The sequence below is a fragment of the Buceros rhinoceros genome, unplaced genomic scaffold (assembly GCF_000710305.1).
Source record: "Buceros rhinoceros silvestris isolate BGI_N320 unplaced genomic scaffold, ASM71030v1 scaffold18082, whole genome shotgun sequence".
NCBI lineage: Eukaryota > Metazoa > Chordata > Aves > Bucerotiformes > Bucerotidae > Buceros > Buceros rhinoceros.
Window position 1 is genome coordinate 18617 of NW_010398486.1, and position 17865 is coordinate 36481.

The 17865-nt window shown below is 40.3% G+C and overlaps 1 protein-coding gene across 1 annotated transcript; it reads left to right on the forward strand.

Annotated features, from left to right (window-relative positions):
- Positions 1-532: 532 nt before the first annotated feature.
- FAM214A (family with sequence similarity 214, member A) lies at positions 533-17711 on the forward strand. Its single transcript, XM_010131129.1, has 11 exons — positions 533-714; positions 1572-1774; positions 2211-2336; positions 2599-4454; positions 4972-5081; positions 6000-6079; positions 6868-6976; positions 7811-7969; positions 9834-9902; positions 10999-11198; positions 16488-17711. The coding sequence occupies exons 2-11, from the start codon at positions 1605-1607 to the stop codon at positions 16639-16641; spliced, it is 3033 nt and encodes a 1010-aa protein (XP_010129431.1). The 5' UTR covers positions 533-714; positions 1572-1604; the 3' UTR covers positions 16642-17711.
- The last annotated feature ends 154 nt before the right edge of the window (positions 17712-17865 follow it).

Genomic DNA, 17865 nt, shown 5'->3' on the forward strand with positions numbered 1-17865 from the left:
GAACACTGTGTCCTACTTCCTCTAAAAGAAGTAAATCTTTCTATTTTTTTTCTTATTCAATTTTTAATGCATTTTATGATGTATTGCGGCTTCTCTTTCTATTATTCTCTTTCTATTGTTGCATGATACTAATGATGCCAAGTCATACCGCCATCAGACTTCTCCACTAGAGCCCAGGGAACGGATTTTCTTCTACAGAAGCTGTGATCCAGCTGCGGTTCACAACACAAACAGTTGTTTCTCAGCACCACTGAAATCTGGTGCATTGACCAGTTACTACGTAAAGCTTTCTTTAGAGCATTTCTTATTTTTTCTGCTTGTAGCAACAGTGTTACAAGATAAGGAAAGCTGTTTTGCAGTGGTACAGTAACTGGGACCTTATGGGGGAGTGCAGCCAGTCTGATATAAAGATTCATTTCCCATAGCTCTTGTTTTTAAGTGTCAATTGTAACAAACTGTGGGGTCGGCCAACAGTTGTAAGTTTGTTATATAGCAGATGTCATTATTTTTTATCTTTTTGAAATGACAGATACTTTGGATGAATACTTTGAGTATGAAGCTGAGGAGTTCCTGGTCTCCTTGGCCTTGTTGATCACTGAAGGTCGAACGCCCGAATATTCGATCAAGGGCAGAACAGAGGGCTTTCATTGCCCGCCAGCACAATCAAGTCAGCCGCCAACAACTAAGCATGAATGCAGTGACAAACTGGCTCAGGTATGATGGTACCCATTTCATTTCAAGTGTGGTGGAGTGCATCCTTGCTACCATGGTTAAAGGCAGCTGAGAACCCCGTGGTAGATTCACAGTTAAGCGTGATTAACAACTGCTTTCTGTCGGTTCCACGTTCAAATGAGTATGTGATTCAGTATCGTACTAATAATAGATCTGTCCTTAAAATGAGAGATCATTAAGCCTTTTACCCTTGAACATTAAATTCTGCACGACTATCTGAGTGCAGTACCTATTTGAGTCTTTATTATGCAAATAGACAGCGCTATACTTAGCATTCCTGGTCTGGTTTTCTGGGTTTTTTCTTTTTTTGAGAAAATGTAGGCTGACTGGCCTAACTTTTTGCTTTTCCAGGTGTTCTTGAAAAGTTAGTGATCCAAAAAACAAACACGAACACATCAAGTCTATCTAGTCTATTTGGGAGTAAGGTGGAGCACCTCATCTCTCAAAAGTTCCTAAGTATTGTGCGAATTTATTATTCATGCAGAAGTTAGCCCACTCCAAGGCACAGATTTCATAAAGATACTGCTTGAGTGTGTCTATCCAGGAGGATGACTTGTGGAGAGAGAAGTACAAGGTAGTCAGGTATACTGATTGGGGAAATGTATTTTTATGAGCTCTTCTAAATTTCTACGGAAGTTGTTCAAACAACAACCATAAAGGATTTGTTAATTATTTTTCATTTAATAGCTCTGACGTCTTATCTCTGATTCGATGAAATCCGGTCTACAGAATTTGACCCTAACTCTTTTCCAGTACTTTGGAACATGTTTTTAAAGTAGATTTAAATCTGGCTAGTATTTTTACAGCTTGCATTTGTTGACATTTCTTCCTTCCCTTAGTGTCGTCAAGCCAGGCGAACCAGATCTGAGGTTATGCTGCTGTGGAAGAACAATATTCCAATCATGGTAGAAGTGATGCTGCTTCCAGACTGTTGCTATAGTGATGAAGGGCCCACCACCGAGGGGAATGATTTAAATGATCCTGCAATCAAACAAGATGCATTGCTATTAGAAAGGTGGATTTTGGAGCCAGTTCCTCGACAGTAAGTTGGATATTAGGATTAGCTGGTAGTTGCAAGAATCTTGTCATATTGAAGTCCTTACAGTAATCGTTAGTGGTTTTGAACACATCAAATCTAGCTATGAGGAGAGAGCTAAGAAAAGCTCTGTTTACCAGGGATATCTAAGCATCTTTTAAGCTTAGTCTTCCTGTATTCGTACTTTCTGCAGTGCATGTTGTGCAATGCTGAGTATGAATTGCACCCAGCTGAAAATAGTCATTTTTATACGTTGTTACACTAAATTGTATAAATTACTATGTGGATAAAACCAAATCAGCCTCTGTAATCTTAAAAATGTTTGAGGAGTTTCATTGTTTTGCTTGATTCAGCTGTGTTTCATTTTCAGAATGAAGATCTGACAATGTCTTAGTAGTTCTCTGTGTATTCTTATCCATGTGTTTCGCTTAATACATTTTAGGAGCGGAGATCGATTTATTGAGGAGAAGACCCTTTTACTGGCAGTTCGCTCCTTTGTTTTTTTCTCTCAGCTAAGTGCGTGGCTGAGTGTTTCACATGGTGCTGTTCCCCGAAACATTCTGTACAGGTACGTCTGGGATGGAAAAAAACCTCATTTGTTGCTTGCAGGTTGTTGCAACTTGTCTTAAACCCGTTCTTCCCTCCTTCCTGTTCTTCCAGAGAAAGCCACACTGTTGGCTCGGGTGTTTGGTGGTTGTAGTGGATTCATATGCTTTGCAGATGCTGGTGTCTGTAGTGCTTTTTCTTAAATGTTTGTTGATTATGTTATGGAGTAAATATTTAAAAACTCTTAATTTAGATATTTCTGTAAATGCCTTTCTCTGTTTCAGGGTGAGCGCTGCAGATGTAGACTTGCAATGGACATTCTCCCAGACGCCAACGGAGCATGTCTTTCCTGTTCCTAATGTTTCTCACAATGTGGCCTTGAGAGTCAGCGTCCAGTCCTTGCCCAGACAATCGAACTACCCAGTTTTGACCTGTAGTATTCACACCAACCTTAGCTTTTATGAAAAGCGAATGCAAGAGCGCAAGTTGCATCAGCACAGCGATTCCAGTGCGGCACAGCAATGCAACACCTCCAGTACACAGCGCTTCTGTGGGAAACAGACCTGGACAGTGACACCTGAAGGCCTACTTAATGGGAAAAAGACACCTGAATTTACTACATCTATCAGAAATTTAAAACTTTATCCATCTACTGGACTTGGATCTCACTTTGGGGCATCACAGTCTAAAGTTCAGTGCTATAATGCTACAGCAGACAATAAGACACAATCTCATGAAACACCTGTCAGAACTTTTAAATCCTTTTCTCTAGTAGATTCCCGTGTTTCGAATAGTCATTGCTCCCATCAGCCCACAGGAGAAGCCAATCCTTTGATAGGCTCTTTACTTCAAGAGCGACAAGAAGTCATTGCAAGGATTGCTCAGCACTTGATTCACTGTGATCCAGCCACTTCACCAGTCGTTGCTGGACGTCCATTCAACATACATGAAAGCAGCTCGGCTACACCGAAAGCTTTTCGGAGTACTTACGAAGAGGAGAACTTGCCAAGGAAAGGCAAGGAAGCTTCCCCCGTTCCTGTTTGCAACGTAGACAATACTATACAAGAAGATGGGGGAGAAGGCAAAACTAGAGCAATACCAGAGATCACACTGCTTGATGCCCGTGTGCCGGTGAACCACTGTGGCCGTCAGTCAGGAGGAGAGAGTAATCCCCTGATTGATTCTTTGCTCCAGGAGCGACAGGAGGTGATAGCAAGGATTGCACAACACTTGATTCATTGTGATCCAGCTACTTCTCATGTTACTGGACATCCATTCAAAGTGCATGAGACTAGCCCAGTTACTTCAAAAATTTTCCGCAGTACATACGAAGATGAAAATTTGCTGAAGAAAGGCAAAGAACCATCTTCTGTTTCTTTTGCTAAGTCCGATTTTTCTTTGTTAGAAGACAGCAGTAAATCAAGGCTGAAGACACCTGATACTCCTATCAGTCCTTCTAGGTTTGATGGAGAATCAAAGGCTTCTCTGAAATTCCAAGCAAGAAGAAAATTAGTTTTGGCAAAACCCAATGAAGCTGTCCGAAATGCATTTCATCAGACTTCAAATAAAACTTCTCATGTATTTACTAACATTCACACATTATCATCAGGTATTAAAGAAAATAAAACAAAATTGCCAGATAAATTGGAAATGATACATTCTGGTTATGCACAGAAAGACCAGATAACCAATAGAATTCAGCAGTATTCAAATTTCAGCAGCATTGATGAACAGATTTGCACAAATAAACTTAAAGGAAAAAAAGCTGATAGTGAGAACAACAGCACGGATAGTTTTAACGATGTACAGATAGATAAATACAGAATACTTGAAGGTACAAAAAAAGCAACTGTGATGCAGGTATCTGACTCTTTGCACAAAAATGAGCTCAAGTGTTTAGAAAAAGACTCAACACCCCCAAATATTTATGAGCAAAATACTCAGCTTATTAGTATCGAAAATTATTTAAATAAAGACCATGACAGTTTCAAAAATAAAACCAAACAAGATAAAACAAAAACTGCACACGATGAGAATGAAGACCCAGTAGGTCTTGATTTCCAGAGCACTTCTCAAAAGAAACCTGCAGAAGACATCTCACAGAAGAGTGAGCGGCTGAAGAACGCAGAGGTACAGGTAAATACATTGAGGGAAAGACCAGTTCCTGTAGCTGCTCTTGGTCAGGTAGCTTGTACCCTATATCTGCTAAGGACCAACATGAAGAGAGATTTAAGTCTGACGTCATAGGAAGCAACATCTTACTATTGCCTTTTTGGTTTGAAGTGACGTGTGTCTGGTAGTGCTTCCTCGCACCTCCTTAATTTTATCATTGAGAAGAACATTGCCTTGTTCTGCTCGCGGTGGTAGCGTTCTGGGCAGCAGCTTCCATAGGCAGTGAGGTGACCTGTCTTTTCACGCACAGAGCGATGTCTGAATATGGTACGTCATCTTTAGCGAACAGTGTGTGACTGCAGAGGGAGTCAAGGGGAATTTATACTGAGTATTTTATAATATGCTAATTTGATGCACCACCGTGTGATCCTGAACCACCTGGTTCAGAAGTCTTCTCCTTTACAGCAAGCAAAATATTGCCATGATAAGCCATTGAAATATCCCATTGACATCTCCAGTAAATCTGTTTTGCTGACAGAAAGCACCGTCTCTAAGACACTCAAATATATGGCGGAAACATCATTTTCGGTCCTTGGATGGAACTTCAACCAAGGCTTTTCATCCCAGAACTGGATTGCCTCTGCTTTCAAGTCCCGTAAGTTATTGTTGAAATTGTAACTTAGGAAAGATTTTGTTCTTTCAATGTCTGTATGGTAGAAAATTTGAAAAATCAGCTAGGTGAAGTGTGTATGTTTACTTTCAGTGTCAGAGTGAATACTCTTGCAAGTGGGAATTTGAGAGTTAACACTGAAATGAAGTTGAATGGTAATTCTGTAAAAGAAAATACTAAAGAGGCGGCTGAGATCCTGAAAGGATTAACAAAGGGTGACATTAGAAAATTCTATGGCAAAAAAAAGCCTCAGTGCTCTTTAGAGCACAAAAGAAAGCATTCTGAAGATCGGTGTTTTTAAATGTAAGCTAACATTTTGTCATTTGAGAGTTTTTGTGCGAGTTATTAATACCTGCTTGCCTATTATTCCGAAGCTGTTGTTTCTGTGAGCAGTATATTCTTCAGCAATCAGAGATGACTAAGTGATACAAAGCTGTTGTGATAAGACAGAAGGACACTGGGGAAGTGTTAACAGTTCTTGGTGGGTTTTGGGGGGTTTTAAAGAAAAAGGCAGCGCCAATTAAAACTACCAAAGAAGTGATGTTCTATAATCAACACGTGACACGGTGTATTCCTCAGTGCTCGTAAGGCTGTCATATTTAGGGAACTTGGATGGAAATCGTTACTGCCTGTTTATTAGTAATGTTCTGTACTGTTCCGAAGAGACGTCAGCCTCTTGAATGAGGATTTGAGTACTTCCTGTTAATCAGAATGGACGGGCTTGTCATCAATCATTTTAGAATTTTCTTTACTAAGTTTAGAATGTATAAAAATTACTCTCTTTTGCTTTGTTTTTACAATTTTGTAATGTCATGAACATTCTTGGCAAACTTGTTCTTGCTTGGCAAAATTGTCCTCGCTAGAGGTACAGTTTTCAAAGTAGCATCTTCTCTCCCTCTTGAGGTTCCCCAAAGGAAAACACAGTCTGGGTGCTTTGATCTGGATTCATCACTGCTGCAGCTGAAATGTCTCTCTGCAAGGAGGTATGTTTTATTTACCAGAAACATAAAGAATTTGAGGAGCGACATAACGTATATACATACCTACATGCAACAACGAAGCATGCTAGCAGACCAAAAAACGGGAGCCTTTCAAAAGAATCCTTGTTTTGAAACAAGGCTTGGCAGCCGCGTTGCCTGCGGGGTCTCCAGGTTAGCACAGCTCTGGGACATAACCACGGTATGAGAGCTGCTGCCGGGGACAAACTCTGACCTGTGCCGGGGTAGGAATGCTGTAAGATACACCGAGTTGTCAAAGAGAAAAGGTAGTGATTGGTGGTGGTTCTTCAAATCAGTGTTATTTTTGTGTTGTGTTTTGTTCTTATCATTGAACGGGTTAAATGTTTTGCCTTAACTTGTTCAGAGAACATAACTTTTAAAAGGGACTGACCGTGACATTTTATACCTTAACACACATAACATAAACAGCTTTTAGCATGGCAGTGGGATGTGGGAAACTTCAGGATATGAGACAAAAATATCTGCATATGAGAGAAAATAATCTGAAACTTTGGTTTCTGCTAATGGAGTTAACGAGCAACCTGTACTTTTATTGTCTTCATCCCTTGTAATGTAACACTTGTGAAAGTATTTTTTTAGTTACCTAGAAAATGTTTTGCTGCAGTATTAACAGGCAGAGTTCAACTGCTACTTCTTTAGGAAATACAGTAAGTAAACGATTCTTTCTAAAGCTGTTCATACCCAGAAGACAAAAGCAAATGTGTTTATCCTTTATATTTATTCTGTGTTTTGTTGTGTTTTTTTTTTATTAGCCCACAACAATGTATAAACAGAGACAATGATCCAGAGAGCCATGGGAAACCATTTCTAAGTTCCAGTGCTCCCCCAGTAACAAGTCTTAGCCTTCTGGGAAACTTCGAGGTATTGCATATTCTCTAGAATTCTTGTGGTATTTTTAGTATTCTTCTGTAGTGCTTTTAAAAGTGCTTTACTGTGAATAATTCCAGCCTGATTATACAATGTAAAAGTTCATAATTAAATTGAATAAAATTTGTTTTAATTTCCATCTCTAAAGGCACATATTTCATGCCTCAAATGTATTCTGTCTCCAAGCTTCAGATAGAAAGAGTTGCTTGTAACTTTTATTTCCCACTCTGGTCAAGTTAGGTGTTCTGTTGACTTAAATGAGGTCTAACAACCTGTAATTGTTCGTGTTTATAATGTAAATACCTAGAGAAAAAGGATTTACATTTTCACTCTTGAAGTCTTGTCACAAAAGCTGTGTTACATCAGTGTAGCAGTCAGTGTTTTTGAAGGGTAGCCTCCACCTTTTCGCTTCCTGTAGCATATCGAATATCAACAACTAGTAGCTAATGCATTAGTGGTTTGTATCGTACTCCACGTGTGGTAAATGTGGAGTGAATACGTTGAGGAAAGTTACAGATTCCAGTTTATTGTTTTTTTCAGTCTATGTCAAGGAAAATCATTCACAGATCCTGAAGTTCTCTGTGGGCTTTTGCACCAGTTTCAGTAGGGTGAAGGCTGGATTTGGATGACGCTTTCTCTTAAACGACTATCTGCACGCTGAATGTTCTGCTGTTGATCATAATTTTTGCCTCAGTTTTGATTTTTAGCAGGTCTCCTCACGAAAGACTCAAATTCCTATATAAACTGGTTTCCTTGTTTGTCGCTTAGTTTTGCGATATTTTATTCAAGGTGTCCCAAATATAAGCTGTATGTGTTTTATTTGTTCAGGAATCTGTCCTAAATTTTCGCTTAGACCCGCTCGGTGTCGTGGAGGGTTTCACAGCAGAAGTGGGAGCAAGTGGAGTCTTTTGTCCCACACACATGACTTTGCCAGTTGAAGTGTCATTCTACAGCGTTTCAGATGATAATGCACCCTCTCCTTACATGGTAAGTGTGGGGTTGGATTTATTTTAAATAAATGAATAGGTGCAGAATGTGAAGAACAAGAGCTTGGCTAGTAGAGGGTTTTGGAAGTGGGGATTTGCAGGGCCAGGGTTATTTTCAAGTGCTTGTGATGGAGTTCTGTCCCTTCTTCCTCTCCCTAACCAGTGCTTTTCCTCCTGCTGTTCTGCCCCACCATCCAACTGCTCTCTTCGTGGGATACTGAATGTATCTGTCTCCCTCCACACTGAAGTGATCAACCCCCACCGTTTCTTTTTATCCATCTAACTTAAAATAGGCAGTGAGGCAATAGCTGGACTTAATGGGATACGTTTTGTTGTCCCAACAAGCAGCTGCTCTGGGCAACTAACCACTCTGCCAGCAAGTGAGTTAGGTGCAGGCCAAGGTACAACTGCTAATGGAGACCTTAGACGCAGAAGTTATTCAGCCATTTCTTTTAAAGCAAATATTGTCTGAGCTAGCGTGACCTGCAGCGCTCTCAGAAGCTGCGTGGTTTGCTGATATGCACACCAACACAGGTTTTTTTGTTCTTGGTATCTGTATGCTAATTCTGTTCCACATTTCTACAATGCCAGCGTGGTTTCTGGATGGCTAAAGTACTTCCTCGTAAAAAGAAAGATCCGCATAGTATGCTAGTGTTGAATCAAGCAGCTAGATTTGTTCTGAATGCCTGCTATGGAACCTCAGGATTACCTGGGTGACAGATGTAATTTTTAGAGGGTTTCATATGTGTATGTCTGTCTAAAATGTCATAAATAGTCTGTTTAAAGATATAAGTAAAGCATCGAACATCCGATTATCCCAATATTTAGATTTTAAATTCATAGCACTTACCATATTTCTAACCTGCTGTTTTTAAGTGTTCAAAAAATGGAATGGCTTTACAAGCTAAGTTTGAGTAACAGAGTTTGAACTTGTATATGTCTTCTCTTAACCACTGTGAAGAAGTATCTATTGTTTTGCTTTCATCTTTCTACAGTATTTCACATGATTTTCCAGGAGGTGAAGGGATTCTGATGTTCCTCAAACGGTCAAAGTAGCATTGCTTATTTTCCTGGTTGGGTCCCATTGTTTCAGGCTTTCCCACATGCTGTAAAGTTGCCGTTAGGGCTGAGTCTCCCAGGATTAACACAGCGTTTGGATGGTACTTCCACCATCAGAAACACGGTTTCTGTTTGTAGAGCTAGTTCCTCTGCTCTGGGGTCTCTCTCTGTGGTACGTTTGGGTTTTTTTGTGAAGTGCAGTGCAGTGGCGTATGGCAGTTGTGCCCTGCAGGTTAATCACACCTGTGCGCTCGGGCAGTACCCGAAGGGTGGCCTCAGCGGTGCTACAGTGCTCTGTGGGGCACTCAGATGCTTTGTAGACCTCAGCTGGTGCAAAAGCTGATGTCATCGTCACCAAAGTTTGGATTAGAATGGAAGATTAAGTGCATTTTCTGCCTTTGAAAAGCAGAAATGAGCTTTGTGAGGTTTGGAGTATTGGTGCCATTGTAGGTGATATAGAAAGGGAAAGGAGAAGACAAATCTTCCATTTTAACTTAAAAGCCGTTTGAAAAGAGAGCTCTATTTCGCCGTAGCTCCCTGACTGCTAGTTTGAAGAGGTGGAAACTTGGACCGTGTTTCAAGGGAAGAATGTACCCCTTATTGCACAGCTTTTAATGATTTGATAAAGTATTTGTAAGGCCCTTACTGCTGGTTTTTAACTGCATCTTAAATGCGTTGCCTTCCTTGTTTTTATTGTTTATATGGTATTGATTGTTTTGTTGAATAAATCCAATTACATGAATAGAACATTCTGATTTGTTTGTATCTCTCCCTGTGAACTAAATGTGTGTCTTTTTTTTTCCTAGGGTGTAATTACTTTAGAGTCCCTTGGTAAAAGGGGTTATCGGGTACCGCCTTCAGGAACAATACAAGTGGTACGTACTCAGCCTTGAAACCACTAATACCGAGAAAGTCATGCAGAGGAGATGAGGTTATTGGAGATGAGCATGAAGCTAGCAGTGGAAATGTGCATCTCTGTAGGTACTGTAGTTATTCAAAGTAGAAATCTGCGTGTACTCCGTGGGACAAAAAATACTCCCAACCTTTGAACCTGTTGTGCTGTGAAGAGATTTAAAATCAGTTATTGAAGATTCGTAATAGTTGGGGACACAGTGGCTTTGCAGAAGCCATGGAGAATTAGTCCACAGTCCAAATTCTGAAATCCTTCTAAAGGCATTAAGAGTAAATACTCAGTTGCATCTTTACTTTGTAACATTTTAACACCGCCTATTTTTTGTAATAAAATCAGAAAGTAAATCGCAGTCATTGCTTAGAACTAACAATCTGCCTTTTTCTGTTAAGAACTCAGCCCAGGGTAACGCGTTGTAATTCCAGGTTTAAAAGCGGTGCCCACAGCTGTGCTTCCTGTGAGCGTATTTTGTCTAGAAAACAGTGTAGACAAAAAGCTGACTGTAAAAATAAACAAAAATGGGGATGCAGATTAGCAAAGTAATAGTAGCTACATTCTAGTATTTAATTCAGATTAGGTTTTGTTTAGTATTGTATTTAAAAAGGGAATTGCTAGTAGCTCAAGTGAAAATGGGAATTGCTAGTAGCAAAAAACTGCACAGTGTTTGTATGTAAATGTTTCTGTATGGCCCTGGAACAAGGTGCACAGGGGACGGTCGCTATTTTGGCAGGTAGAGTTTGTTTTCTTGGGTTGGTGGTTTTGATTTTTTTTGTTTTGTGGGTTTGTTTGTTTTTTTAATTTGTCATCTGTAAAGAGTATTGTATTTAAAAAGGGAATTGCTAGTAGCTCAAGTGAAAATGGGAATTGCTAGTAGCAAAAAACTGCACAGTGTTTGTATGTAAATGTTTCTGTATGGCCCTGGAACAAGGTGCACAGGGGACGGTCGCTATTTTGGCAGGTAGAGTTTGTTTTCTTGGGGTGGTGGTTTTGCTTTTTTTTGTTTTGTGGGTTTTAATTTGTCATCTGTAAAGAGTATTGTATTGAGCTGTTTGTCTTTTCAGACCTTATTTAACCCTAACAAAACTGTGGTGAAGATGTTTGTGGTGATCTATGACTTGAGAGAAATGCCAGCTAATCATCAAACATTCCTACGGCAAAGAACTTTTTCTGTTCCTGTGAGACGAGAAATCAAGAGAACAGTCAATAAAGAAAACAGTCAGCAGACTGAAGAAAGGCTACTACGCTACCTCATACATCTGAGGTAAGCTCCTTGGAGTTTAAAAAAAAACCACCACAAAAAAAATCACCCCAAAGTGAACCAAACAAAACAATGAAAAACAAATAACTGCCAAAATTTATCTCATTATTTCTTTCCCAGCCAGCTTTTCTCTATACGGACTTTTTAAAAAAAAACAAGAAATGCTTTTAACTTGATCTTTAAGCTAGACAGTAGGGGAAGAAGAGCTAATAAATAATTTGGTTTCTGCTTGGGAGAAACAAAGTTAAAGCACTTTCTTGGCATTGAAGTATTTTGTATAGCTTTGTTAAGAATTAAGCTTTACAAGAGAGATTTATTTCTGGCTCAATCAATGTACTTTCTTTGTGGTTACCAGGAAATCATGAGTGTGGGTGTTACATGGGCAAAAGTCAGAACTGGGGATCAATGTAGGGAAGGTCCTACACACCTGCCTCTTCACCTGAATTGCTTGTAACTTAAAGTGTGTGAGTTACTCATACAGTGTTTTGTGGTAAAAATGTAAATAAGCTATTTCATAATGCAGTACTGCTGATAATGTCTTTCACTTTATAAAATATTCACACAATCTTCCTTAAATGATTTACAAAGCACTGCCTGAAACCAGATACTGTGCTGCTGCTCTCGGGATGTTCTGGAGGCTGCAGTTTGAAACAGAGGAGGACTGACGGATATGCTCCGTCCGTCTGCAGCCTGCAGACCTCTGCCTGCGTTACTGTAGTAAGCAAACCACGTATGCGCAGACCCAGTGCTTTCATCGCAGCACTTGGAAACCCAGTGGTGACTGACGAGCTGAAGAGAGCAAGCAGAACAAAATCAAATATCACACTTAACTTGTTGTAGAACTACTTTTCCCTATCATACTTACTATTTTCCCTATTTAGTGGCACTGTTTTCTACCCAGCAGACTTCTGGAACCCAGCTTTGGCTAAGGCAGTGATTCCAGTGGGCCAAGGCTTCCTGTGAAATGAAAGTGGACAGTCATAAAAAATGTGTGTTGGTTTACTGCAGTGTAAAAATTGTATCACGATGAGTCTTGAACTGTGTTTTCATTCTGAATTTTAGCCTGGATTGAAATTCAACCCTTCAGGCCACACCAACTTGCCATGTCTAACTTCACCACCACCTACAAATTTTCTTCCAGGGTAAATTCTGAAAAAGAGAGTGTAGCCCAAATCAAAGGTTTTGTTGACTTGTAATGTTGATCTAACTGATGCAGAGGAACCAGGGACAGGCATCTGCTGCAGAGGTCGGTAAAAATCTGTGACCAGCCAGGTCTGGTGTACAGGCATGAAGAGTAACAGGCTTGTGTCCCCTTTCAGGTCCTGCTTTAAGTTTGTAAATTTATTGTAGACAGATCAATAATTGCTTCTATTTGAAGGCAAACCTGCTTTCTTCTCTGTCATTTTATTTAGCCAGAAGTCATCTTCTATGAGCTTCCTGTTTCTGATACCTGCTGAGAAACAAAAATGTAGCAGTTCTGGTGCTTCTAGTTTTGAAATAGCTGTGCTACTTAGCTCAGCTTTCAGACCTCTGGCAGGGATCAACTTGGATCAAGATGGATTTTAATTAGGAGAGCTTAAAAAATCTTAGTAGTATATTAATTCATATGTAAGTTGATTTTAAAACTTAATTCTTAAAAGCAGCAATGTTTCCTCATACTCGTTTTACTGAAAACTTTTATATACAGACCTAAAAAATTTAAATTATTACAGATTATTTTGTAACTCAAGTTGGCTTAGACCAGCCTTTCCATTTTAGTTGCAGCAGTTGTTGAAAACAAGCATTTTAAGCTTACACGTAGCAATTTTGCTCAGAAGCCCCAGTGAAGTCGCCCCCAGTCAGCTGCACTGTGGTCGCACCTGCTTGCGAGGCCTTAATGACAGCTGTCAGCACTCGCATTATGGGAGCTTCTTGTCAAGTGGTAGTTCAGCAAAAGTGCTTGCGGAGGTGTGGAACTTAACACCGGCAGCAGCGCTCTGCTGCAGTGTCAGACTGATTGTGTACGAGTTTTGTATGTCTGAGGTGCTGTTCAATATGCCATTGGTACTGCACTACAGTACGGAGATACGCAGTTGTCTTGCTCGGGCAGCAGAGCTTGATTTACTGTAAGAAAATCAAGAGCTGCACCTGCAGTTTAAGCCATTTGAAAGTGCTTTGGGGATAAAATTTTAGTTGCATGTGAAGGAATGATTTTGGCATTGTAATTAAATCTACATGATGTAAGAGCTGTGAGTCCAGCTCTGATCACGACTCTTTTCTGCCCGGTGTTGTGAGGGTGACAGCCATCGCTGCTTTCATGGTCTCATTCTGGCGCCCCTGTAAAAGTCAATGAAAGGGTTAACCTGCCCACAGCTCCGTGTTTGCCAAGTTTTTAAAGCTCGATCATCAGCTTTAGTCACTGACATGCTGCCTCTTTAAACTGCAGGGAGCATCCTTGTTGCTGCGTAACAGCTACACGGGGGTTGTTACTGGAGGTGAGGTGGAGGATACGCTTGAAACTTAAAAGCAGTGATTCCTCAAGGTGTTGAGAAACTTTTTAAAAAAAATATTTTCCTATGTGGCATATAATACATTTGTTGGTGGAAACTGAAGATAAATGCTATTACCGATTTACTAGTTGCTCTTTGATCTTTCTGATGTCTCAGCCTTTGTTCTGATCTAGAAATTTGTATCCTCGTCCTAATGATATTACAGATTTTATGGATTGTGTTGTATAGTCTTTTTCACTTGTGAAGATGTCTTACTCCATGTTTTTATGATCACCCTGCTGTATCCTGCTTCCGTGGCTTACTTTGTGCACTGATGACCTATGAAATTTGTCATTTCTTCAGTAATGTTTAGCACTTTCTTTCCTCTGCCAAACTTCCTAGCTCATCTGATATTTGTGTGTTCAAGCCTTCCTGTATTTGTCTGTTGTTACTGTTCCTAGGACACCATCTGTCAGAGACCTCTGTTGTGTTTTCTTTGATTCCTTTGCACAAACTGCTGGAGCCACCACAGCTCTGGAGACTGTCCCATGCTAGGCACTCCACCACCACCCCACAACGGGTGTATGTAACAGTGTCCCTTGATTATTCCAGTGTATTTGCATGTATGAAAAGCAACATTTCTAAAACCCAATTACTATGATACACGTTTCTCAAAGAAGAAAATCTGGTGATGGAAGCAGAGATGAGAAGAATCCCTTGAACTCTGTTGCTTTCTCCCACTCCTCCTTCAATATTTGTGAAGTGTCATGCTCAGAAAAGCCATGTTACAGGGAAGCATTATTTACTGGGCAAAGGGAGTCTTACGGGTTTCTCACTAATAGACAATAGTAAGCTTGAAGTTTAAAAATAGACCTTGCTAATTATTTTCTGATAGATCCGTGTGTAAAATGGGAATTGAGCTGTACTTTATGGTGCTTTGTCCCTTGCCTCTTTCACTCTTCCTTCTTGTGCCCTCCTCCAGAGTCTTCTCTTAAGACACAATCTTCTCCCCTTTGCCTCCTAGGTGAAGGGCTTTCCCACTGACAGCACTGAGCAAATAGTGATGGATGGGAGGTCTGCTGGAGCCAGTAGGAGCATTCTGCTGGGCCCTGCCACATTTAATGCCCTTGACAGCTGTATCTATGAGCGCAGAATTTTCCTTTGTCTGGCTGAGGGTATGACTACAGGCTATTCTGCATCACTTGTCTGGACAAAACAGTGGCACAGAATCCACTTCTACAACCTGCCTGTTCCAGACGATGAAACCTTGATGGATCTTCTGTAGTTGTCTGTCTTTCTCCTACATCTCAGAATTTCAGTCTGATTATGGCTAGGCTTATTCTACAGATACTACTTTTGCTTCAGTGGGGTCAATGAGTAAATGCTTATTGAAAGTCTGTGCAGATTGTAACACACGCGGTAATACAGCGTGCTCTGCTCTCTCACCATCTGTGACAGTTTCATTTGGTGATTACAATAGCAATAGCTTTTCTATTTCTATTACGGTAGCAATAGCTTTCCTCCCTTACCGCGGCATAGCGATAGTGACGTTAAGTTCGGTTGCCACAAGAGATGCTCCTTAGGCTGTCCTGCCCTTCCTGCTTGAGGGAAGGAAATTGAGGAGTTCTGCCAGGTGAAGACTATAGAATACAGTTCTCTGAAATGCAGATCTCGTCTCTCTATATACAGTTGTTAAATCTCAGGGAAAGTGGAACTGGCACATTCCTGGCAGGTTCAGAAGACCTGAATTAAGCTGTTGAGCCGCAGCATAAAAGATAAATGGGCCCAGGAATTTGCTGCTGCTTACTTTGGCGCTTGGGCCAGTGAACTACAGTCTCTCTGAAATAGCTTCATATTCTGTGTGAAAAACTTTTTTTCTGTCTGCCTGCAGATATTGCCATACCTACTGCTTCTTGAGCTGGACTTAAATTTGGTGTGTGGTAGAAAGCAGTAGTAAACAGTACAGGCTGAGAGAGCTGGGGCTGCCTGCAGAAGAGGAGCCTCCAGGGAGACCTTACTGCAGCCTTCCAGTACCTAAGGGGGGCTTATACCAACGATGGGATCAGCCCTTTTAGCAGGGCCTGTCGCAACAGGACAAGGGATGTGATGGTTTAAAAATAAAACGGGGAGGTTTAGCCTACATATAAAGAAGAAATTTTTTATGCTGAGCGTGGTAAAACATTGGAGCAGGTTGCCCAGAGAGAGGTGGTAAATGCCCTGTCCCTAGAAATGTTCAAGGTCAGGTTGAACAGGGCTCTGAGCAACCTGATGTGGTTGAAGGTGTCCCTGCTCACTGCAGGGGGTCGGACTGGATGGCCTGTGAAGGTCCCTTCCGACCCAAACCGTTCTGAGTCTAAACTTCTCACTGGTACGTTCATAAAGAGAGCAGTGAAATGGGTCTGTGTGATAGCTAGTGCTGCAATGTCTATCTGCTACCCGTATGTGCCTGGGCTGGTGTTTGACCCTTCCCTTTGGCGTGTGCTCAGGCCACCCTTTGGGCGTTTTCCAGAGTGTGCGCTGAAGAGCACCTTTTGCCCTTCTAGATTGCTGGGAACTTAGTCGTTGACATATGTACTTGTAGTGTGCCTCCCGTGCGATTCCATGACAGCGTCAAAGCTGTGCACTGCACTGGTGAACAGAACCTTTAAATGCCAAAGGAAACAAGGTAGATTGAAAACGTTAGGTTATTCTTTCTTTAATTTTAAATGATTTTGTATGTTTATATGGGTTTTGGCTTTAAGCTCTCAAAGGAACACATTTAAATCAATAATACTTTAAGATAAATCCTTTGTTTTCGATAATACAGATATTTGTATCTTTTCAGGTTCCAGAGTTCCAAATCTGGAAAGATCTACCTCCACAGAGATGTAAGGCTCCTATTCTCCCGGAAATCCATGGAAGTTGATAGCGGCGCTGCATACGAACTCAAATCTTACACTGAATCTCCAACAAATCCTCAGTTTTCACCCAGATGCTAGCAAATGGCAAACTAAAGTACTCGTTTTACTTACAGGCGAAACTGGTAGAGATGGAAGGACACAGTTAAGTCTGTAAAGGAATGAAAATAGCGCTCGAGAGAGAGAAGGTTCTTATGTGATCCTGGACCAGTTTTTAAAAGGTTTCTGGAATGAGCTTTGTGTATTCCAAGTAGACTGGAAACATACTTAAATCTAATCTTTTTGTACTGTTTAAAACCACTTCATTGGATGTGTTGCAATAGCAAATTCCCAAGTTAGTTTAGTGTTTACACTTTTTATTTTTCAGTTATTTAATATTTAATGTTTCATTTAATACTCAAGTGATGTTTGTCTTTAGTGTTCTAATGTAGCATAAATCCTATGTAAAATCATACTATGTATTTTTGGCATTAATATTGAAATCTGAAATATATACAGATGTCTTTAATCTGTGTGATGTTTTAAGTGATATTCATTTAAGTTATTGGAAATGGGGACAACAGGTGAATTTCCACAACATTTCATACTATGCAAGCTCTTAGCTTTTTTCTTTCTCGCCAGCGGCACCCTTTTCCTTTCTTTCTCCCATACAGATTTGTTAACACCTGTGACCATGGTGCAGACTGTTTCTTTACTTGCTCATGCATTCAGATCATTGGTTCCATTCATATTTTGCTCCCTCTCTTTCTTTCTTTCCTTCAGGGCCACTTTAATTTTGCTTTCTGATAATGGTTTTTCTCATGTAACACTTGCACCCTCCCTCATCTGATTTCTCAGATTGTGTTAAAGGATGTACTGTGCAAAGAAATTAGTATTTATATCTTAAATATATGCAAAAGCTATGAAACTTGTACCTTTTGTTTTATTTTTAGATAAGCAGGATCTTCATGTAATCCGAAATATTTTTAATAGGTCACTTCCATTTAGGCCACTAGGTGGCCAGAAGAAGTTTTGCTAGAAATGCCACACTGGGCATACAAATATTTTCCAATACGTGTGTATTCCTAAACAAAACACAGCCGGATAAACAGTTTATGCTAAGTGTTAAATTGTGTAACTGAGAGAAATAAAGTTAGAAGCATTTGATTATATTTGAGGTAAATACAATGTTTGCCGAAAATCTCGGAGTTTCTCAACTGTCTTACCCTGGTTGTATGTTTTTCTTTCCATCGCTGTAGGTTTTCAGTGTCTGTAAAATGAAAGGTGACCTTCGTACCTGGGAGTAGGACACGCTTATCTGATGAG

Coding starts and splice junctions, on each gene's coding strand:
- FAM214A (XM_010131129.1), top strand. CDS start 1,605: ATGCTGCTGTGGAAGAACAATATTCCAATCATGGTAGAAGTGATGCTG. Junction 1,775..2,210: donor TTGGAGCCAGTTCCTCGACA/GTAAGTTGGATA, acceptor AATACATTTTAG/GAGCGGAGATCGATTTATTG. Junction 5,082..5,999: donor TGCCTCTGCTTTCAAGTCCC/GTAAGTTATTGT, acceptor CTCCCTCTTGAG/GTTCCCCAAAGGAAAACACA.